This window comes from Falco peregrinus, chromosome 8 (genome assembly GCF_023634155.1).
Source record: "Falco peregrinus isolate bFalPer1 chromosome 8, bFalPer1.pri, whole genome shotgun sequence".
NCBI classification, from domain to species: Eukaryota; Metazoa; Chordata; class Aves; order Falconiformes; family Falconidae; genus Falco; species Falco peregrinus.
Genome location: NC_073728.1, coordinates 35,194,151 through 35,219,052, shown reverse-complemented (window position 1 = coordinate 35,219,052; position 24,902 = coordinate 35,194,151). Strand labels below are relative to the sequence as shown.

Genomic DNA, 24,902 nt, shown 5'->3' with positions numbered 1-24,902 from the left:
AAGCCTCATTTGAAAATGAAAAGGACTGAAGGTTGCTCTTTTCTCATTCCCTGCTTGAGTCTGGTAACAGGCATCCACAAAACAGACTGAAGGGATCCTAAAGATACTCTTTGTTTCCACCACTGCTTGCGATTCACCCGAATTCATTCAGCAGCCTGGGGACACCTACTAAGAGGTGCACTGCAAAGTGCCATGCGTAAAATCACCTACTGTGTGTGCAAGTTTTGCAGCCAACACATTCAGTTCGTTCAGGCACAGACTGTTTTTTCTTGTCTCTGCTTACAGTTTTCTATCTCAGAAACTGCTTGCTTCTCTTCCCTGGTAACAAGGCAGTTGTATGCAGGCTGCTTTTCACGTCCGTCGCTTCTCACAACATACTCCCCATACTGAGTCAGTGATATGTGGATATTACTGATGCTACTTTCATGACATCCATGTTTGCAGGCAAAATCTAGTCAGAATAATGCATCAGTATTGTAACAGGAAGGATTTTTTTTTAAAACTTTTGGCTGTAATTTAATACTATTCACCTTCACTTTTACAGAAAAATAATCCAACCAATCACTGTGTATGTACCAGATTATTTTAGCACATTTTTGTTTCTAAAAAGAGGAACAAATATTTAATTGAAATATTTCCTATTAAAATAAATGTAATGAATAAGAACAGAAAGTTCTCATAACAACCGTCCCTGGATACTTCTGTGGATACTGGCTTGTACAAATGAGGAAGATCTATATTTGCTTCTTCATCAGTTCCATATATTGGACTGGATATTATAAGTTTTGAGCATGTCTTTCAGCAGTGCTGTGAATTCTCCTTGGTTCTGTTCAAAATATCAATTACTGAACCACACTAGGCTGTTTGGAAACCACCCCTCAAAACCTGAAGACAATAAGCTGTGAGGGAATTTTTGCACGATAAAAGGAGTAGAAATATATACAGTGAGTAAGACAGCACCTTGCACAGGTAACACAGTACTTTCCCAATGACAGAACTGTCCACTCTGAGGAATCCCTCATTCTAGTAGCTAAACATCGACATTGCAGGTTAACAGCAACAGTTCCTGGCACTGCAGCCAGAGTGAAGCCTGGCACCCCACTGATTTGTTGAGTCTGTCTGAAGTTACACTGTACTTGCGGAAATTTTCTTTCACATTCCCTTCATCAGCTGCAGCCAGATTGATGGTTGCAGGGGATATGGAGTTGTGCACGTATGTACACGTGTGTGTATGTGTGTAGAGCCACACTGCCATCCTGCAGGAATAGCTTTTCATGGGATACTTTGAGCTGCATGTGAACTTGCTGGCCACGACCAGCAGCATACAATAGCTGCTGGCCTTTCCAGTGACAGCTCTTTGGGGTAACAGGAAAGAAACAGAGGATTTTTGCACAGCTGACTAGAGGGAGGCTATGCCCTGTCTTCATTTCATGCAAGCCCAACTTCGACATAATTCTGAGGAAGCCGGCAGCCTAGCAGCGGTCCCGAGGCAGCCTCCCTTGCAGTACTAAAACTTCTTTGTCATAAACAGAGAAGTCTGTAATCTGGTTATGAACCGGTGTGGATTAGAAATTGAGTTCACTCATGCCAATAGCTGCCAATATATGCAAGCGCAGAATTAGGCCCTGGGTATGTGGGACAGTAGTAAGAGTAAATTTTATGTACTTGCATAAAACAGGGGAAAAAAAGCTATAGGAAAACATGTTGTGATGAAGTATATATAATTACCAATATACACTTTAATTTTTTTATTTCTCAGAATGCTGATTATATATACAATGTAATTCATGAAACATGACTTAAAAGATTAAGAAAGGATTGTAGGTTGTGGGGATGTTTTTAAAGAATATAAGGCTTAGAAAACAAGCAAGTAAGCAAGAGGCAGGAAAATGTGTGGCTGGGGAACTATACTGGGATTTACCAACAGCGGGTTACTGCAGGACTTGAACAGTGATCAGGAACCTTTGGGAAATGCCATCTCCAGCAGCAGTTCTGGCTGCCCATGGCCACTTGCTGCGTTTGGATAGCAGGGCAGGCAGGGTTTTCAATCAGAAACAGGGATTTGCTTTTCACTTAAACTTTCTGGATAGTTTAATCATTTTTCCTGGATGATCACATTGATTTCTTACTCTTTCTAAGTATTTCAGGAAGGAGGTTCTTTCAGTGCACTGAGGGGCTGCTCCGACACCAGCAGGTACCACTTGCTCTATTGCAATGCGTAACAGAGGCATCTGCTCACAGCTTTAATATTCTCCAGCATATTTTGGTAATAACTCAGTTATTTAATTGCACCCTAAAGGCACTGAAATTTTTGAAAACCTTTTTGCAGGGTGAACATGGATACTCGCATTAGCAGTCAACATCCAGGGTGAACTGCATTTTGCTAAGCAGCCAGCTCCAAAAGAAGATTACATACTATGGAGGATTAACGGCTGTATCGAGGAACCGGAGGGATGGCAGTGAATGACATTACCGGAGAAGTAAGCAGTGGAGTGGGGCTCTGGAGGATTTCAGTCGGCATGTTGTGGAATCCCACTCTATTGATCTAACTTGTTTCTGAGATATTTTATAATGAAAACCATGCACTTATAGACTAATTACAACTCCTGATCACCCTTGTTAGTTTCATACTCTAATTAGGTTCCTCTTTGTGAGAGCGGGAGATTAATCAGCAAAATTTATCCTTTCTAGGAATATATAAGTTCAAATGTGTAGAAGTTCATTTAAAAACAATGCCAGCAAATTATTGATCTTATCTCTGTCTTTGGCAGCTTTTTCACCCAAGCCGCTTTTTCTTTGTTATTACGAGGAAGAGATTTCTGTCTTAGTTTAAAGCTGGTTTTGAGGCTTACATGGAATGTCAGCCACTATGAAGCATAAAATCAAACATAAAAACTTCATGCAAAGTCCTCATAGGAGCTTATAAAAATCCACACATACTTAGTCAAACTAAAAATACTGTCAATTCATTCTTTTGGCTTAAAGTAGTTCCCATCTGAGATTGTTAAACACAAATATATTTCTAGATGAAGAAGAAGAATGTCTTTGAATCTTCCAGGTTGCCTCTGCTTGCTTAAGCTCCTGGTGACAATAACTTGAAGCCATCATTTTCATTTCAGAACAAACACTTGGGCATGAGGCAGAGTATGGCGAAAGTTAGACTGTTAGCCCCTTTCCCAAACAGCCATTTACCCATCCCCTCCGTCTCAGTATCAACCAAAGAACCTTCAAGGCAAATCAGAAGTCTCATTTTTCTGTGCTTTTTCCCCCGTCTGTATCCATTAAATTTCACTCCTGCCTGCATAAAAGGGAGGGAGGCGAAAGAGCACTGCTGAGCCCCTGATATGCTTGCTAAATGTGTTTTTTATTGCTCAAAATCCAATCAATCTGATAAGGTGAAGGAGGCTAAGGTGAGCAAGTCCTGCAGGCTAGAGGCCAGCCCGGATGCTGCGCTTGTGGTGCCTGGAGGTGACTGTGTCTGGGCTGGGAGGGACCCTCTTTGCTGTGCCTTTACTCCACATTTGGCTCCCACTGGAAATGACATTTTTCTAGGTATCGCTGGAGTAAACACTGACTGCTCTCTCCTCTCTGGATGGGATGTTTGTACCCAGGGCTGCTTCCCATACAGGGCTTCCTCGGCAGCTTTCTGCAGACTGAGCAGACCAGTCTTTTCCTCACCACCTCAATCTCTTTTGCCATCTGTTTGCAGCAGTACCTACCTTTGAGTCTTAAGATGTGCAAAATTAATTTTGACTTTGGAAACAACACATTTGAAATGATTTAAAGTGGGTTTCCTTCCAAGAATTTAAAGTCTTCTGAAAATGAGCCCCACTTAAAAGAGCTCAGGCAGACATCTGAAGTCATCATGAGATTTGCAAGCACAGCTTGAGGTTCTCATAGTCCACCTGGAGCACATATTGAGCTGTGAGCACAGCAAGCTCTCAGCCTTCTCCCTTTGTCTGTCCCTCCTTTGCAGAGTAAGATGGACCCTCAGCTTGCACCTCCAGGCCTGAATGTAGGTGCTTGGAGGGGATGAGCACCTGCCTGGTGTTTCTTAGTGCCACTCCAAGCACAGCCTGAAGTCTTTAGCAAAATTCTTGTTGTTTTCTCCTACTCTTTTGTATCTTTACTTTTTGGACACATGCTTTGTACAGTTTCTTCAAATTACTAAAAAAAAAAAAGGGCAGCAGGATAGGGAGGAAAACTAAGACACAGAACCAGTGAATGAGCTCAACCTGGGGCCTGAATTTTTAAAAGCCATTTTTTTTTTTGAGCAATAGCTTTCTGTGCTGGGAGTGTAGCTTTTGATACAGTATCAAATAGTGCTCAACAGCCTCCCTCTTGAAAGAACAGATGCTTCAGAGATTGCCTGAAGCTGGAGTCTCATACAGTGAGACTCCAAATCAGCAGTTTGAGAGATTTGTGCCATGGCTTCTGGCGCTAGTCTGTCCTTTTTCTTCTTTGCTTCCTCCTGAACCGACCTTACCTGCCCCGGCTGCAGTTTCACGCCTCGGTGCATGGCACACTGTGCCTTGTTTTATTGGGAGGTTTCTCTAAAGCAAGAGATCATTTAGGAATGTTATGTATATACAGACATATTGCTTGCTCCTTGTCAGCCTGAGGTGTCACAATCTGCTCACGGAGCTCACCAGCTCCCATCTCCAAATCCTCCAGCTTTGATAGAGCCTGCGGGCTGGACCTGTGGCAAGAGCGTTGTGTGTGTTTCTGGCAAGTCCTGCTGACAGTCTGGAGGGGATAGCTTTTTAGATTTTTTTTAGACAAACAAACCCACAAAAAGTTACTTGGGTAAAAATCTGATCAGAGCCACGTTTCTCCTGACCTGTGGGGAAGCGTGGAGCTGTTGCAGCACTTAGCACAGCCCGGAGATTTTGGAAGTCCCCTGTGCGCTGGCGAGTGGGCGTGAGGCGGGCGCTTGTGCCGCGGCTGCGGTACACACAGCGCCTGCATCCCGGTTCCGCCGCGGGCCAGGGTCGGTTTAGAGCGGCGGAGGCAGGGGAGGGGATGGGGAAAGGAGAACGGGAAAACGTGCCGGAGAACGCGGAGGGAAGTGCAGCCAGCGTAAACTTTCTGTTGCAACCTTATTAATCTCAGCTAAGAGCGCTGCGGGGTTTGGCTGCACAGCGGGGGCTGGTCTCGCTCAGTGTCTGCGGCCCGGCCCGGGGGCGGCGGCGGCGCGCATCGCCAGGGCGGTCGCGGTCCCGGCCCCGGCGGACGGCGCGGGCGGTGCCGGCGGGCGGTGCCGGGCGGGGCGGGCAGCCCCCGCCGGGCGGAGCTCTCGCGGCTCCCGGGGGCGCGGAGCCGCCGCAGCCGGAGCCGCAGCCGGAGCCCCCCCCGGCCTCTCGGAGGCGCCGGGAGCCGCGGGCGCCCCGTGCCCGCCCGGCGCCGCAGCCCGCCGCGCCGGCAACATGAACCAGACGGCGACGGTGTCCCACCACGTCCAGTGCCAGCCCGCCCGGGCCGTCAAGGTAGGGTCCGAGCCCGGCGGGGCGGGCGGCTGCGGGGCTCCCCCGGCCCGTCGGCGGGGAGCGCGGGGCTGCCCCCTGCGCCCTCCCGCTTGCCGGCGCAGCGGGGGGACCGTGCCGGGCACGGGCAAAGTTTGCCCGAGGTCAGGGCGAGGCGCCGGGGGGCGGCGGGCGCGTCGCGGTCAAGTTTGCCCGCCGGTCTGGCGACGAGCGGCTCGGCGGGAGCGGCATCGTGGCGGTGGCGGCGGTTTCCCCGGCTCCCTTCGCCGGGTTCGAACAAAAGTTTGTCCCGGAGGAGGTGGCAGCCGGGCGCGGGGCTGTTGGTGTCTCCCTCATCTTTACTCTCTATTGCCTGTACGGTTAATGGCTGTGGTTCAGTAACAGGGCGTGAAATCGACTTGTTAGTCGGGATTTCGCCGTTGCCCGGTCGGAACGACCCAGGAAGATGAGCGGCTGTGTGTTTGCTGTCCTCAGGTGTGAGATGTGCGTGGGTGCTGTGGCTGGGCAGCGAGGACGATGGTGGGGGGAAGCCCCCCGGGGAACAGCGGGCTCTCTCCCTGACTGTCTTCTTCCCCGAGCGTCTGACACCATCCTGCTTCTGCATTGATCGAAAACTACTTTCTAGCCGAGTTGCTGCTCTCTACAGTGATAAAATGAAATCCCTAAGCAGATTTGTATTCGCTAGGAAGTACCTCTGCAGAAAAAAATGGGGTTTTTTTCTCCTGAAATAAAATAACAGTGCAATCAGTGACAATATTTGATCATTGATTCTTAGTTCTGAAAAAAAAATCAAGACATTTTATACCGGCTATTTTGTTTCATAAAATGATGTGAAAGCCTGAAAAGTTCAGTGCTTTGCTGTCGGTGACTCAGGATCGCCCGGTACAAGCCTGCATGCAGGGTCATGTAGGGGGAAGAAAACTGCTGGGGTTTTGCTCAGTGCACAGGCAGAGTTGGAGGGTTTGGGGTTGGTTTGTCCTCTCGGAATGAGCAGCTGAACTGCGCATCGTGTTAGCAAATTGTCAGCTGGGCTTTATCCAGTTAGTGCTAGGAATAAAAATCATGAGTTGGAGCTGAGGCGGGAGGGGGTTAAAGGTGTAAGTCTTCTATTAGCGCTGTCATCTTTATATAGGCTGCATTACACTTCACAGTGTGTTATCAGTAATGCAAAATGTCTGTAGGCTTGGGGACAAGGTGGGGATTGACCTGTGCTTCTAATGACCAGTTATGTAATGTGTAACTGTATCCATCACACCATAACCGGCCAGTTAGTTCGTGCTCAAATGGGCAAGGCCATGGGAAGTGATGAATTACAATTGCCCTGGCCCACTTCAAAGAGTCAGCATATATAATGTTAAATTGCTTAAAACCATTTCATCCTCTCCAGGTCTCTCTCTGAAAGTACCGGAGAACAGACAGCAGTGTGGTACTTGCTCTGGGAAGTATTCCCCTTACATTTGGGACAGCTAATGCTAATTTTTCACTGACAGCAACATTTATTAAATTCATTTGACTGGACTTCTAAGCCAAAACAACAACAACCACCAATATCAATATGCCATTAAAAAAAAAAACAAAAACAAAAACAAAAGACCCAGATGAGTCAATAGTCTTCAGAAAAAGAGAACATGAATCAGAGCCTTCTAGACATGAGTCCGTTTTAAAACCAACACAGTAATGCTGATGCCATTAGAAAACTGTCTCATTTTTCTGCTCCTAATTCAATGTGTCAGGTGTAAAATGTGCTTTATAAATAGTTTCAAGTGCTTCCATGCTAGGCAAATGGATGCTCCACGATAAAGTACTTATGACCATAGATGAGCAGTAACTGCCCTATGGTAATGAGGACCTCATATTGGAAATTACTTCAAAAATATGTCATTAGTGACCAGAAGAACATAAATCGCACGTTAATCGTAAATTGTAGAGAAACAGTGTTAGTTCCAGCAATTATGAAGATTCAAGAAAAAAGTTTACAGGAAAACTTCACACCAACTAGAATGAGATCTATGAAAACCCTTCTTTTTTTTTTTTCTTTTTGTTACAGTTTTATGTTTCTCTGCAACACGTGAACCCATGACATCTCAGCTCCTCTGTGTTACAGTCTGTGTAATGTTACTTCTCAATATTTTTGGGATCAGCTACTCACTTCTCTGTAATGCAGCATAAACTTTTGAATGCATCCACATAACAAAGAATTGAATGATCCACTTGTCCAGTAAATTGAATCGTGCAAACTTTATCCATGACAGTTCCTGCTCTGAATCACCCTGGGACTGCAGGAGGGCTGGTGCCCACACATAGGGACAACCTGTCCCTTTCTAACATCCTTCTTTGTTGAGGGAAGGGTACAACTTTTTGCATCCAAGAGCACTGAGAACTGAGTGTACTGCATCGCAAGTAGTTTTGGTGGCAGAGAAACAAGTTGACAGAGAAAATCTAATATAAAGCAAGAAAAAAAGCTCAAAGATACCAAACCCCATGGATAAAATGTAAAATCTCCTAATAAAGCTGCCTTTTACCTCTAAGCCTTTTTACAGCTTTTCTGAAATTGCAAATCTTACCACCTTGCTGACACCACTATGAATAATGATCTTTCACTCTGAGATCTGTAACAAAAACTTTAGGGTCTAGCTGGGAATACTAAATACCTGCCTTCTTTCTGTATCATTATGGCTTTGACTTCAGGAGCCCCCCTCCAGGGCAACAAACCTGGTTTTATTCTTCGCACCCTTGGCTCATCTTGTCCATACAGCAAGTAAAATAGCTCTTCCAGGGGAATCTCTCTGCATTTATGCACTTTCATGTTGAATTGGTGGCCAAATTATTCTTTTAATTCCCTGCCTCCCCCTGCCCCTGACAGAGGAGAAAGTCTGTTAAAACATTGTTTGCCTTGTTTGGAGGAAAAAAAGAAAAAAACACAACCCAGTAATAGAAAAGAATTATTGTCTTGGCTGGCTAGGGTCTGCCATTATGAATTCTTTCAAACCAAATATTTGTACTGAAATTATGGGGACCGTGGAACAGAATTACTTATGTCTTGCTTGTAATACGTTTGGGACTACAATTTGCACTGAAAAAAAAAAAAAAAGAGGAGTTAAGCTAATATTTCTGTGGCTTTCTACATTCTTTAATAATAAAACGTACTCTACCAGATAATGACTCTCTGCTGTTATCAACCTAATATTGATCTGTGAGCTGGATCATTGAAGGAGTTACTAATTGGCATTTCAGAAGCTCATAATTACTGTGTAATATAATATGTATGTTATACCCTTTTACTCTACTCTTCCTTCTTCCCTGCCTTCCTTTCACTTTTATTTATTCATTAGCTTTTAGAGTTGCAGATATGTCCTCAGCAAAAATTCTGCAGCAAGTTTCATCAGTATCCAGGGACAGTATCGGGAATATTTACATTTCAGGTTTATTGTAGTAGTGTTTTAACACTTGCTAATTGATGAATATTGTTTTACTGATAGTTTTCTTATTTACAATCAGGTTGAGGAGCACATATTTAAAGGGGATTTGTTGTGTTCCCTGTGGACTTACATGTGTGTTTACAGCAACTAAGGTGTTTACACCAAACCTGCACCTTAGCAGGAAATATCTGCCTGCTCCTGCAAACTGCCATACACGCACCTCCTCCTAAAGAGAGAGAGATACAGCTCCTCCTGTTCATAAAGGCTGTTCGATAATACTTTTCAAGTTGAAACTTAAGGTAGTTAGATCTTTAAATGCCCACAGGATGTGCACAAAACAGGCTTTGTGCAGGTATGGGAATCATTCCAATCTACTAGCTGTTTAGGAAATAAATCCCTTAAAATGAGAACAGCATTTCTGAAATCCATTACATCAAAAGCAAGTCACCAACAGATAATCTCAGTGTGTGTTCAATTATGAATTATCCAGGATAATACGTAACAAAGGGCACAAGTAATACAGGGCTGTGTCATTGTTAGGAAGGCAGTCTATGGCAGCATAATAATGCAAAAAACCCAAGAAAAAGTGATATGTGTAAAACTAGTAGGTTTGCATGGTACTTTGTTTGAGGCATTAGATGATCACAGCACTGCTGTGCCGTGTAGAAACACATTTACATTGCCACATGAGGAAATGCAGCTCTGGGGAAGCACAGCGTGGAGGTGGCAGTGGAGGCTGGAGCCAGGCTGGCGATGGGGAAGGCAGGTCGCTGTCATGTCTCTGGATACGGCCATCTCAAAATGCATGTTTAGATCAAAGTAAATATTTTTATTTTCATAAATGCTGAGCAGATGTACAACGCCCTTGTGTTTATCCTGTTCTTGAGACTCTAAAGGTGCATAGTGGCCCATCAGGGGACACCAAAGGTGATTATAACACTAATCAAAGAAATTGGCTTGGAGCATGATAGAAATACCTTGAGTCTTACTCTCTGAAAGCATCTGGGGGTCTTTTGCATTGCATCCTCATCATTTGTAGTTGCTTTATGTCCATTTTGGCAAACTGGTTTTGATCACATTTGGGTTGAGTGGAGATGCTGGTGTGTTTTATTGGTATTTTCAGACCAAAAATACAGCCATGATGATACATATGTATGTATGGGGATAACAGGCTGGAGGTCTCTAGATGGAAGTTTGAAGAACTAATCACAGCTTGTAAATCTTCACATTTCCACATATACCTTTCCATATTGTTTCAGTCTCCTTGCCAACATCTGTACTACCAGAGAATAACCAGTGCCTTTTCCTTTTAAAAGCAACCCTTCCTTCACTGTAAGAAGATGCAGTGTTACAAATAAAAAGCTGCAGGAACAAGAAAAAACAGTTTAAAATATTTATATATTATCCCCTTCCAGTCTATGAAGAAATAATTGCTCTGTGTCAAAGGTAACATCAAGATTAGTTTTATTTAGGTGACTTTCAGTTGGTACCAATTGGAACAAAGTACTATTTTTTAAAAAAAAGAGAAAGAAGGGGAAGGAGATGCAATCAAATCCCAAGTTCGTGCTGTAAGGAGTGGCATAGCATCAGCATAGGTCTGATGCTTGGGCACAGTGTACCCCAGCAGCAAGTGCCAGCACTGCTCAGCAGAGATGGAAATGACCGGGGTTGTTCCTGCGTTCCATTGCCTGCTGTGAACCTGCCAGTGGGTTACGTTTGTTGGCTCTTCCTTGCCTGTACAAATTGTTACTATGCTTTCCAAACTTTTTACTCTTAATTCCCTGCTGTTTTCGTAAAACTTAAAAGCAATTAGCAAAAAGTGTAAATGTTGGGTACTTCTATGTATTTAAATATATATACACTGATTCTGTGGTATACATTTGATGTATGTAACCATACACAGCAGTGTATTGTAATAAGTAGACAACTTATAGCTTCCAATTTAGTCGTAATGCTAGGAATTTAGAAGGCAGTCACTTTAAAACTAATATACGCAAATATGCATGAACATCCTGGTAAATTATATTTAGTAATAAGTTGGTACTTTCCTGGATTGTAATCATATAAAATTTTTCCAACTGCAAATCATTACTTTAAGAAATATGGCATTAAGTTTAATTCTCTTTGAAGCCACTTAAGATATGGGTCTGTGAGTGTTAGATAACACTTACTTGAAAGGATATCACATCATGAGGAATTTAATCTTTTTCATTCTTTAATGCAAAACTGTTTTACTAAACGTGTGAAGATAATTTTGTGCCTATTTTGTTCAGTATTTCATTCTTAAACTTAGCATGATAAGACTTGCTTGCTGTCAACCACCTGAACATTGTTTTGGAATTTATTTAGGACCTTTCATGTTTAAAGATTTTTATTTGAGGTCCTCAAATTGAATTATAAATGTTAAATTATGCAACATCCAGGCCAGTGATTGTGCTGCATTAATCATTTGACATTTTTTTGGATTTGTGGCTTTGGCTTCTCAGGTGTTGACAACACCCAATGTTACTGGCATTACCTGCATTATGTGCCAGAAGCAAAGAATCATCTTAGGCACCTATAAATTAACCCCATGACTTTTAAAAATGAGGCATCTGATAGTGGCAGAATGGCTCGGGGGCTTTTTGTTCCAAAGAAAGAGAACTAGACTTGCAGGTTCATTACACTGTGAATGGAATTGAGTGATTCACAGCAATATATGCCAACCCCGGATACCTAAAGGAAGGCAACACCTAGAACCAGAGTCATCAGCTCAATTAAAGACTCGCCACAGTCCTAGGCTGTGAAATTAATGCAACTGCTGCAGACGAGGGCATGTCTTACTTCATATGAAATCTAACCAGTAAAATAATTTGAGTGCATTGTGCTTTAAAATGCTGGTTCCTCAGTGTTGACGGCAAAGGGAGCAGCAGCTAACAAGCGGAATGGTGGGCAGGTGCTGTGAGCATCTGTCTAATGGGTCTCATCTCCACATTGAGAGTGTCAGAGAGCGCTTGTGCTGGTGCCATCCTGGGGCCTCAAGGGAAGTGGGAAAGAGTCCGAGGATATTTAAAGCTTGGTGTTAATGATGCTGGTCTTGAGCTGCTGACATATTCCCCGAGAATATATCAGAAAAATATTCTGAAGTTTTAGTTTTGAAAGAGGGAGACTGGAACTGAACTGGGTTGTGGCTCCACAACACAGAGACGGTTGTTCAGCTTGAGTTTGTGTGTGACCTTATCGAGGCAGAAGGATGTGGAGGTGAGCCCTGTGGAAATTTTACAGGAAGCTGAGAAGGAAACAGAGGTGATATCTGAAGGACATGGCGAGACAGTGGTGGCACCTTGTCAGGAGAAGGCAGAGACACAGGAGTCACAGGAAGACGGGATCTCAGAGTGCGGCTGACTATTAAAAGGCAGCTGGCAAGTGAAGAAAGATTAGAATAGAGTATTGTATTTTAGCTTCAGCTAAAAAAGACGTTAGTAGGGATATCGGCTGTTAGGTTAGATTACGTTGCTAGATCTGGCCAGTCACATTAAAACTGCTACAGAAAGTCACAGCCTTGAGGCTTTCTTTAAAGAGAAACCAAGAGACAGAGATAATGCACTTGTATTGAGAAGTGTCAGAGGTGAGGTTTGCCGTGTTATGCCATGTTATCTCAGCGTGGCCCCCTGGAAACAAGTTAGCACACTGTCCACAGACTTTGTGCTGGGGAAAAACCTCAATTTTTTGCCTCGTTAAATAGGCTTTCTACATCTAGTTTTATTTACTCTTTATCTATCTATTTGTTTATTTATTTGAAAGAGTTAGGCAATAGGGGGAAGAAACCTAGAAAAATGTAAACACAGAATTAGTTACAATTGTGTCCCTTGATTTGCCTAGTAAGACAGAAACAGTAACAAAAAAAAAAAAGCCAAAACCATGAGTTTGTCCTAAAAGTTAGGACAATAATTATGTAATTTTTTCCTCTTAAAAAAAATGCTGGGAGCACACAGAGATAATATTTTGGTAATCTTTGTCCAAATGTAGCTACCTGAGCAATAATAGTTTAGCACTGAGAGGCAATGACAGTACACAGGTGTTAAATCCTTAGTATTTTCAAAATTATAAGTTGTTTTAAATGTATTCTGTAATGTTTTAATTGATATAGCTTATAAAAGTGAATATTTCAATAATAACAATCCTATTATTTTTTGCAAAACCTGAGCTGCCTTTGTAAGTAAGAGATTTCAGGTATAGTAAACCACTGACATTTCTGCTCACAAATTTCTAAGAACTTTTACATTAACACAGTTGTGGAGAAAATTAAAGCTATTTGTGTGCAAGTGTGCAGGATGCTGTGATTTACAGTAGCAAACATCAGCGTGGAAAAACTGATGGTATTATATTAAAGGACAATACTTTTTATTTTCCTATAGCTTGAGAAAGTTACAAAATATTAGCACTTAATATCAAATCAGCTTTAAAGTTTGTATCATTAAAAAGATTTTGCAAAGGTGGGCCTGTTCTTTAAGGTGGTAATCCTGCTCCTTCTGCTGCTGACTCCTGGGCAGGTGCCCTGTCTGACCTCTTCAGTGATCCTAATTCTCCTTTGTGCTAATTGTGCTTTGCCCAAGGGCAAGTCCCTGGCTGGCAATGTGTCTGTCTGTTGTTGGTCAGAGAGCACTGGTTGTCATCTGTAGGTGTGGTAGGTAGTGTTCTGACCCTGTGGGTAAGTGAGATGCAGACATTTTCTGTGCAGATGACGCCGGCACCTGCTGAAGGATTTTCATGGGGGAAGGAGAAAGCAGGGGCAGACAGCTGTGCCCAGTGGTCATATGGGTGACAGTAAATGCTCCATTCATGCTTCTGCATAAGGTGGGGGAATTTCCTAGTCAGGGGAAAGTAGGGACTGGAGCTTTGCTCTGAGATCTTCAGCACCATGTGATTCAATACACCGAAGTCCATTAAACTGATCTCCAAAACCATTAGATGTCAGTGGTGAGGGCTGAATGCCCTTCCTTGTCCTCTGCCGGTGGGCAAAATGATCGGTCAGTGATCTGGCAACTCAAAGGTGTCTGGTGCTGGATTTACTCTTCAGTACAGTAATCGAGGCATGAAGAAACTTTACTAAAATAATAGTCGTTCTTTATGTTTTTAAAGCTGTGGTTTCAGCAATATAAAGGCAAGTGTCTACCCCAGGGGTCCTCAAACTTTTTAACCAGGGGGCCGGTGCGCGGATGAAGTGGCAGGCAGTCATCTGCAGCTGCTTGGTTTCCCCCCACCAACCCCTGGCGGGGGAGGGGGGGGGGGGGGGCAGGGGGTTCTGTAAATACCGGGGGCCGGATTGAGGACCCTGGGGGGCTGTATCCAGCCTGCAGGCTGTAGTTTGAGGACCCCTGGCACCCCTTTGCTTAGTTTTCCGTGGGTATTAGATGGATAGCAGGTTTAGATTCTGAAGTAAACTTTTTTTACTTTTGTAAAGCAATTGCTTAGGCAGGAGAATTCTTGACTTCCCAATTAAGCAATTTATCTAAAAGAAATCTTTTTTCCCCATCCCTTTAGAGCATTAAACACTTACTCAGCTCAAAAGCTGCATCAGTCTGCCAGCGCGGGATTATTGCCACAAACATTTCTCTTCATATTTGCTGCAGAGATGACCTGCAGACATGAGCATCATGTTAAAAAATAACTTTTATAATTCCTTGTGCGTGATGACCGAGAGCCAAAACCTGACTCTGTTTTCCTGTATCTCTTCCTACTGGCTAGAGGAGGGGAGCAGGCACAAGACCTGGTGACAGCTCCCTGATGGCCCATCCATCCCCTCGCCCGGCCCCACTGGCTCCTTGGGCTCAGGTGGTGGCTGGCATCGCTTTCTGGCTGCGGTGGGTCTGGCTTTGCCATGTCCCCATCTCTGCTGCACCGTGGGAGCATGGACACGCGTGGTTTTCTCTGCCTTCAGCACTATGGGCTGTTTATGGGCAGACACAACCTGGTGTCCTAAAACCTGAACCCCGGGGCTGGTCCCACTGAATTGCAGGCAAGACTTTGGGCTTACTTCAGCTTTTTGGATAAATACGGGGGAGGGAGGAGACTTTTTGGTTTTCTCTTTAACCAGTTTGCCTGTTGTCAGTATAAGTAAGTTTGGCCATGTTCTGAGATTACCATTGCAGCTCCTGAATGCTGAAAAGGAATTGACCCCCCAAAGCTTCTGAGGTTTCCCATCGCTCACATCTTACCCGTACAAACAAATCCAGTTGTGTGGTGCTGAGCAGCATGATAGCTGCTTATTCAGTCTCTGCCCTAACCTTGCTCCTCCGTGAGGTTGGAAGGAAATTGCTGTGCTTCTGCATTGGCTCCTTGTGGGACATATTAGTTTCTGCTGCTTGTAAGGATCCTTTCCCCCTGTCTCCTGCTAATCCAAACCCATAAAGGCATCTTAGCAGTGCTGGAATGATTGACTAAAGTTTCTTGCTGTAATTTATACCCTTATGAATAATTACTTAGTTGACCTTTTTTTTTTTTTTTGTGCAGGACACAATGTCTAATGGCTGGAGCTAAAAACTGGAAAATTAGAGTCTGGGGTAGGCTCACAAGCTCTGTTACCTCGGGTGGTAACAGCGTTCATCCAGGGAGGGATCCTGCACCTGTTTGTTTATGTTGAGTTTTCCACTGAATTAAGGCAAACTCTTTCAGATAACTGTTTCACTTTTGGAAGTAGGAGGAAATTTTCTGCTGATTTACCACACTGACTCAGCTCGCTGGAAGGTCAGAGTAACCTTAGCAGTGCAGCAAGGGGAGCCGAGACCTCCTGCTTTCTTTTCCTTTGTGCTATGGTGCAAGAGGTTTGGGGCGTTGCGTTTCCTTCCGAGTGTGCATATATTAACAAATAACTTGTGCGTTATTTGCATGGGAGAGTTGTGAGGACATGAACGACCATGGCATAACATGAGATTATACAGCTGGGGGACAGATGGGAGGGAATCGACCCTGGCTTATTCCCTGTGTTGCTCTGTTGAGCCAAGCCTGGGGCAGCAGTATTTTTTGGGGGAAAAAGAAGAAAAAAAGAAAGGATGACAAGTGACAGGAAAAAACTGAGTAATGAGAGGAAGAAAAGTTAATTCCTCAGAGCTACTCTGGTGACCTCAGGAGGCATGTCTGTTGATGGCACATCATACATAGCTAGCTTGTGTGTGCACCTGTTAGACTCGGTTTGATTTTTTTACATTCAACTCTGAGGTGATAGGATTGTGCTCTTACAAGAAATATTTTCAACTAATTTTTCACACAATATTTTCTGACTTCTGGAAGTCAGAAGGGATTTGTCTGTTTAAAGACCAAATATATGCTACCCATGACTCTCTTTCCCTATGATAATTTCTGAGCTCTGAATTCCCCATAGTTGCCTTCAGTAAAATCTCCATTTCCATCCATGAGTACTTATTTTTTGTATAGATTTAGCCTGGAGCTTGAAAAATCTCAATTTTATAATTCAACAGCTGTAATGTGTTTTCTGGGAACGTTAATGTCTCTGAAACTTGATTATGCAAATATTTACAGAGGGCAAACAAAAGCTCAGCGAAAACAAATCCATAAAATAATTAAGGAAATACCGGTTTTTCTCTACTTTTGTAGTAGTTGCTTCTCTCTAAACTTTCCGCAAGCTCTCTGGATGCTTCTTTCCCCTCAGTGATTTAGAAGTCTCTGGCAACACTAGCTGCATGCCAAGTGAGGTCACATGTACTGGAGAAACCCATCAAGCAGCTGATACGATTTTAGGATTTTTAAAGATATCTTTGGCAATATTTTATAGTTTCAAATAGCCTTACCAGCATCATCAAAATTATGACATTAAGCACTGTTCAGATTTGAGGACTCTTAAGGAATGAAGAAAAAGAATTTTAGATGGCCATTGAATTTAGCCCCCCTGGTTATTGGTGGGCAGCTATGTTTTTCAGCATCTAGTACTTAAATACCAAGTGATTGACTAGGTGGCTATGTGCTATGAAAGATATGTATTTCATGAATTATAAGTAAAGAGCTTCCTCACACCCCCCACACCCCCCCCCCCCCCTTCTTTTATTTCTGTAAGAATTTTGGATTTCCCTGGAAGCATTTTGGATTTTTCACTTGTTTCTTGTCATACATGTTGGTTTGAAATTCTGTAGGGTCACTGTAGCAATCCTGAGGCAGACAAGTAAAATTTGGACTGAACTTGAATCAAGACACGTTGAATCAAGCTGTTCATGTATCCAGAGCATCAGCTGAAGCCCCAGGTAGGGCTGCAGTTGCAGTGGGGAGCTGCCAACCTGTGAAAGTCAGGTGGTAGGGAACCATGTCAGGTCATGAGACATAACATGGGAGCCCTTCTTTGTCTTATGTGGTAGTTTTGGAAGTGAGACACTCGTTCTCTATCTGGCCTTGTGTTCCTAGTGCAGCTCTGTAATTTCTATACTGGATTGGAGCTGCACAGAATAAATGTATTTATAGTCTCAGGCAGTGTTCAGAATGAGTGTTATGCGTAAAATTGCTTGCTAAAGTAACTCTCCTGATGCTGCAAGAGAGCTGGGCCAATAGAGAATTTGGGTCACCATACCTAAGAAGATTTCTTTAATTAAAACAGCTTTTATAGAGCATATTTGCATTTTTTACATGGAATAGTTGAAAAAGCTTTTAAGTTTCAACCAATCTGTCCCTTTCCTCCTGAAACATATTTTTATAGCTCCAAATCATTTAGCAACAAATTCTGATAAAGAAAAATGTCATCACTGTAGGATTTTCAAAAACTTGTTTCTCAGGATGAGAAAGGTTTATAAACTTTTTTTTTTTCTGCATGTGTCACCCTCTGAGTACTCTATGTACAAAGCCCTGCAAAATAAAGCTGGCAAGGGTTACATTCCATGGAAATAAAAAAGAACGAGTTTGAATAAAAAAAAATCGAGACTGAAGATTTTTATGTTTCATTTTTAAACTGTAATCCAAAAAAGTTCTGTATACTCTTATCTGATGGATGCTGCAAACACTGCAGAAAAAAATGCACTGCAAGATTTTGGAAAAGTGCCTGCAACTGATACAGTGGGTTTTGGACAGAATTTTATTTTTTATGGTACAGTATTTTTAAAAACACTAACAACTCTCAAGCCGCCTTCTTGCTCAGCTCAATTATTTTTTTGAAGAGCAATGCAATGTGGTCATTATTTTCCAGTATTTGTTCCATGTTGTTGCTGTGGAGAAAGCAGACAGTATGTATCTGAAACTCCACAGATCCGTCTTTAATGATCTCTAGATTTAGAGCAAAGGAATGAAATTACTCACATTACAGTTTAGCACAAATATTGGCTTCTATTTAATAACTGCTTCTAGTGATGACCTGTGTGATCATGCACACCCACACAATTAGCATTTATATTTTAACTTTTTAAATTAAAATGTTGAATACCTACTGGTACAGAATATACGGAGTATGTGATAATGTAAGAGTTCTCCAGAAAGTGCTATGAATGTTTGACAAAGTCTCATAATGTCAAAGTTTAAATTATTGAATAGCTACAATTCTGCTGTGGAAAGTGCAGTGTAGATTAATAGATGTAAAAGGAAACATTTTCCAGATGAAGTAGCTGAGTATATCATCTAAGTGGTTGATAAAGTAGCTAAATTACTGTAAACAAACAATAAAACGTCTTAGAGAAAATATCTCTGAGAAGTTGCATATTGGAAGAGTAAAAACATAAATGCAAATTGTAAATATATAAAGGGAAAAGGCTGGATGGCAGTTTTTGGAAGTAGTGTGTAGGTTCTGTTGGCTATCTGTCTAATAAAGTTGGTGTTCCTCAACAGTAATGACTGGTCCCTCTGACACAGAGTAATGCGTAGCAGATGACAGTCGATATAAGACGGATTCAATCTATTTCTGCCATTAAAGACTTATAATGGAAATATTTCTGGGCATTGTAATACAAAAACTTTCAGTAAAAGTAAAATGTTGGGACTGTATACATCATTAGTCAATTATAAGCCATCTTAATGCATAATGGAGTGAGAAATCAGAGTCCCTCAATATTTGTTTTATTAGTGAGCTGAGTCCTGCAGAGTATCAATTCACTGTAGACCACACAAACAGCTTTGTTTGTTTTTTTTTTTTCTTTATTATCTTTCATGGTTTTAATTTCCAAGAAAATATCTAGGCTGGAACTGATCACCCTCTACTCCTAAGGCTGAAGATGTCAAATAGATGGTTTTATGCCAAAGGCATTTGTGGAAGCATTGAAGTTCTTGTCTGCCAAACAGTGGCTAAATGCCATCAACAGCAGAGACGGCTGGGAGTTTTTGAGATGTAGCTAAGGTAGACCTGTGTTTTAAAATAGTTTTACTTACTTCACAGACCACACCTGGAGTACTGTGTCCAGCTCTGGAGCTCCCAGCACAGGAAAGACATGGAACTGTTGGAGTGAGTCCAGAGGAGGCCACGAAGATGGTCAGAGAGCTGGAGCACCTCTCCTATGAAGACAGGCTGAGAGAGTTGGGGCTGTTCAGCCTGGAGAAGAGCAGGCTCCGGGGAGGCCTTACAGTGGCCTTCCAGTATCTAGAGGGCTGACAGGAAAGATAGGGACACACTTTTTAGTAGAGCCTGTTGTGACAGGACAAGGAGTAACTGTATTAAACTAAAAGAAGATCAGTGTAGACTAGAAAAAAGGAAGGGTTTTTTTATGATGAGGGTGGTGAAACACTGGAACAGGTTGCCCTGTAAATATTCAAGGTCAGGTTGGATGGAGCTCTGAGAAACCTGATCTATGTGAAGATGTCCCTGCTTATTGCAGGGGTGATTGGACTAGATGGCCTTTAAAGGTCCCTTCAAACCCAAACTATTCTATGATTCTATGAAACAGGTTAAAAGTAAAAGTACTAGCAATGGCAGCAGAGTTGGCAATAACATCCCCTCCTGGCTAATGAGAGGCAGCGTGGAAGAGATGGAAGAATTTGTGTCTTGTGGGATTGTACCTTACTTTGTGCTAACTTATTCTCTTTTCATTTTTCATCCTACTTCCAGTGGAGAACTCTCATGTAGATCAAACGGTAGTGGTAATTAGCTGAGCTAATGAAGCTTTCAGAAGAAAAGAGAAGGAAAAGATAAAATACTTTAACTGTTTTCGGGAAGGTGGCTTGCTTGAAAATATTAAATTTGTGATTCTCAGTGGTTTCTCCAAAAGATACTTAAAAAAAATATGCTAAAAAGTTTCTAAGAAAATGAAGATAGTAAGAAGCAATGCTAAAATTACACTGATAACTCTTCTAAATTCAGTGTTATGTAACTAATTTATTTATTCTGATTTATGGAGAACATTGATGGCTAACAAAGCTAGGTAACAGACTGGTTTTACCTTTTTAATAACAGACCTAATTCCACAATCACTATTTATTCAAAAGTTCTTCTTTTCAGAGGTTTTCTTGCATGTGTTTTCCTTAGTCAGGTCTGTGATATTTAAATTTTTCTGTAGGTTTTACATTTTCAAAAATTTACATTTTCAAAAAACACATGAAGAAATGGTCAAATCCTTGCCACATGCCAACATGACAATTAGGTGCTTTCACAATGGGCAGTGAGGCAAAGGAAATGTAAATGTCTTGCACAAGGCTGCTGAGGAATTAAATATTATAGGTGATGAGACCTTGAGGATTTCTATCTCTTTTCAATACCCAGCTAAAATACAGCAATATTCAAGAGGAAGAGTACTGACATAACCATTTGTAAGAACCCTAAGAAAAAAGAGAATCGGAGGATAAAACTCAGCCAAATGAAGGAGCGCCCCATTTCAACCCATGCTTTCCACCAAGTGACAACTCCCAGGTCAGCAGAGATTCATTAGGTGTCTCATCCAGGTGGAGAGCATTTTAATCCGTAGCATAATTGCTCATCCATCCTAGTTATCTGTTGTGTGTATTACACAATAAATAATGTCTTTTCCCTCTTACACTGTGTATATTTGACTTATAGTCTCTTCGCTCATCGTAATAGTTGCCTGAACAATGTGACCCAGAGATGGAGCATTGCACATCTTTATATGATCAGTCTCTGAATCCCCATTTTTGTTCCTGTTTAAGAGAAAGTGGCAGGAGTCCCATTGGTTTCTAAAGGATGAAGTCATTGGATAGGTGAGTTCTAAATTCTCATATTAAAATACAATAATGTTATTTAAGTAAGGCAACTGCCTCTGAGATACCTGAACATGGAAGGACCATTGGTGGGCAGAGTATATAAAAAAATACCTCCAAAGTCTGAACTGGAATGGCCTCTAAAGCTTCATCTAGAATTTAGTATTTGCTGCCAAGTTTTCAGGTATCCTATGAGCTAAGTCAGCCTTAGGCCCTCAGACAAGGTTTAGTAATAATTGTGCTGCTAATGTATTTTTTCCTGTTGCTGTTTCCTACAATATCACCAGACACGTCCATTTGCCAGTGGCGCAGCACCCATGAGGGAAGAGGTGCCTCAGGCCCAATTTTCTTCCTATTTGCATTCCTTAGCAAGAGCAGAGAGCTCTGCTGGGGCAGCAGTGGAAGAGCAGTCTGTGTGTGTGTGAGAAGCTGGAACAAACGCCCTTTGGGATCACGTACTTTTAATTTACTACTGTGTTGAGAATTGCTTATAAATGTTCCACTTTCAAATTACCACTTCCTTCTAATTTCCCCATTTTGATTTATATTTGGTCTTCATCAGTAACGGTTTTGGCAATCCAGATTATTTCACTTTATTTCCCTAGGTACTTTTTATGGCTTGCATTTTAAAAAAAATACCCCATTGAAGAATGTTTAACATTTATGCCTAGTTTTCTTGAAAATGAACATAAAAAATTGCTGTGGCAGTTCTGTGTTCAAAGTACTGCCTGGTTTTTTTTTTTGTATTTCAGCCAGGATTTATATTATTTGAATTCACCTTTCCTAAAGAGATAGAATGATCTAAAATTTGGAGGTAATATATTCTGTAAACAAGGAATACTAATATGAATAATTTTTAATTACCTTTGCGTTGCCAAAGTAATGAACTGATGCATTTATGATCTTCATTGCTGTGTGAAGAACAGAGCAGGGATTCAAAAAATAAGCAAGCCCTCTAATGAAAATCTTTCCTGTCCAACCACATTTGATCGATTTGCTTGTCCTTCAGTGAGAAATAGCACAAAGCTGGAAAATCCATCTGGCTCCGTCTCTGCTGAAGGAGTTTGAGTTATGTTTCTTAATAATGTAGCTTTGTATTTAGTGGTGATGTACAAAGATTTTGCCTTTCTTTACCTGAAGGCAAGATATGATCCAAGTTGTCTGATCTTATGAAAGCTGGTGGTGTTGAGTGTACTCAACATGCATCAAATGATCTTATTAGGCAACTTCATGGTACAACTTTCTTGAGGCTAACTCTAGGGCTTATTGGATACATCATTTCTCTGTAGAACAGGGAATGTGCTGGAGGAATATACAGCATGTATAATGCATGCTGTAGTAGCATGCTGATGAAATGTGGATGGAATCAAATAGTAAAACTGGAGTAATTGTTGAAATCTGCTGCAGATGATGAGTGTACTTGATAAATAACTACTAATAGCCAGAGTAAAACCAGTTTTGTTATGCATATGCTCAGAAGAAGTTTGTGTTTTAAAGGGAACTTCAAGTATGTCTGGATTTTTCTCAGGTTTCATAGCAAGCCTGCACTGCAGATGCTTTGCATTGCTGTTTTGCTCTACTGTTTTGTTGTTTTGGAGCCATGCTGGGAAGGGGAACGTGCTGCCCAGTGACTTTTTTGTGCTTTGATGAACTCAGTTAATCAGGACTGGGGAGGAACGCTGGCTTGGCTGATGTGTGGTGACTGTCAGCGGCTGGAACGGGATCACATCTGACCATGGGTTTGTACCCTTTGTTACATGATTTCAAAACTGTTTTTGGAAACGTGATTGCGCTGTTAATGACTACACTGAGAACAAGCTTATGGTCTCTCAGCTATGGCCGAAAGACTTCTCGAATGTTTAAGCACACTAAATTCACACAAAATAATGGGTGACTTTATGATTTAGTGTGATGATCAGCAACCCCCACTGATCTTCTCCTCCTTAATCCCATTTGAGTAGGTGGCTCTTGGACAATTAAGACTAGTAGCATGCCAATGATTATGTCAGTTTTAATGCCAGCTTCTAAATTTTGTTTAATTACTGTGAGATTCACTTTAGGTTTCTGATCTAATAACATTTTAGTAATTAGTGAACTAACAGACATACAATACTGCAACTGTCATTTTAATGAAGATTTTGTTGGTTAAGAGACCAGGTACTTCTGCTATAATTAAGTGTGACCGTGAAAATGGAGGACCAGTGCAGGCAGGGAAAGAGAAGATTTTGCTGCTTTAGGTGTGTGCTGGTGGGGCAGCTAGGTCTGTCAGCCAGAGGGACAGGCAGCTAGTGAGATGTCCAAGGAGAAGGAGTAATTCCCATGAGCAATCAAGACCTTTTGCCCCTTAAAGAGCAGCTGATAGGATTTACCTGTTCTCTGGCTGAGGTCTTTGGAGAGATCTCCAAGGACTGGAAGGGACCCAGGACAGGTATCTTGAGGGAGCTGGAAAGGCCATTTACACCTGCAGCTAAAACCCCAGTGCTAAAAGCAGTGTTTGTGTGGGCAGGGAGCGATAAAACTGGACTCTTCCCCATGGACTCCTGGCCCCTGAGTACATTTCTTACACAGCTGGAAAAGGTTGCCTTGAAGTCTGGGATAGTGATGGGGCAGAGCTGAAGGTGTAGCTGCAAGCTCTAGGAAGGAACCACTGGACTGAAATGTCATGTCGTGTTGCTGAACTGGAAATTTGCAGAAGCCTTTCTAAAACACATTTATAATAAATCCCCCATATCTGTGAAAATTAAGAAGTTGCTAGTTTCAATGAGTAATTTTATTCCAAAGAAATTCTGTAGAGAATAAAATGAAGGAAATTTTCTAATTTTTTGTATTAATACTTCTGTTAAATATTTATAAACAGAAGCTTCTGTGTTTTACTTTGAAGCCAGACTGTTTCTTATATATGTGTTAGTGTCCAAATCTGTCACTATAATATCCTAAATCCTTGCACTAGATTTGCCAGTTCATAAGCAAAATAAAGTTCCTACATCAGATGCTTCTTTGAGACACAGAAGATGTTTCCTTGATGTTTTGGGTTATTTTAAATTTTCTGCAATGCAAATTCTAGATATAGTATTACAGAAGACTAAATTAGCTTGCAGAACAGAGGTCATATCAAAGCTAGTGTAGAGCTGTAGCTTGCTGGGTTTGGCTTTTTGTTGTCCTAAGCAAAAAATCTTCAGAAATGAAAACTCCTTCAGCTCAAGAGTTCGTGCAGTAGAAATTGCTGAGGCTTTTCTATTAATGTGGCGATAGACTTCTTTCGTTTTTCTCTTTCCTTGTAACATTTTTACCCAGATGATACAATATTTGCTAAAAATTAACAATATAAATATATACTTAGTTGATACATCTCTTTACGTTTTCCAGAAGGAGCTGTAGCATTTTACAGCAAGACCATCTTCTCTGTGGAAGGAAAGCTTTTCAGGTTCAGGGTTGTTGGCTGTGGTACAATACAGAGTAGCTAACGCAATGAAACAGTCAGCATATGGCACGGCTTCCTTCTCCTGACAGGGCACATGCCAAAAAATATTAAAAAAAGAATGCAAGCTTTTACACTGTGTGTGAACAAATAGTATTCCACTGGGTTCTACCATGCATGTTGTTCTGAGGAGCAACATTAGAAAGAAAAAAATGCTGGTTTGGCTTATCTGAGGGTTCTGAAGGTCCAAAGAATAAGTATTTCTCAATTTGTCTAGATCTAAAGATATTTAAGGGGGGGAAGAGGGCAATTTAAGATTGATTTTAATGAAAAATATTTTCAGAGCACTTGTATAGTTTGCATTTAATCTTAACTTTAGAACCACAAGGTTTCTGTTTTTTTCTCTAAAATAGAAATGGAACTTTAAGTAGAAGTACTCATGCTTTGCACAACGACATACTGTTGTATTTTGCA

At 41.8% G+C, this 24,902-nt stretch overlaps 1 protein-coding gene across 1 annotated transcript in view; it reads left to right on the top strand.

The window, feature by feature from the left end:
• Positions 1-5,280: 5,280 nt before the first annotated feature.
• DPP10 (dipeptidyl peptidase like 10) overlaps positions 5,281-24,902 on the top strand; it is a 548,347-nt gene continuing 528,725 nt past the window's right edge. Inside the window, exon 1 of the mRNA XM_055812868.1 lies at positions 5,281-5,486. Coding sequence (XP_055668843.1) covers positions 5,427-5,486 — 60 coding nt within the window. The 5' untranslated portion in view covers positions 5,281-5,426. The remainder of the gene's footprint in view (positions 5,487-24,902) is intronic.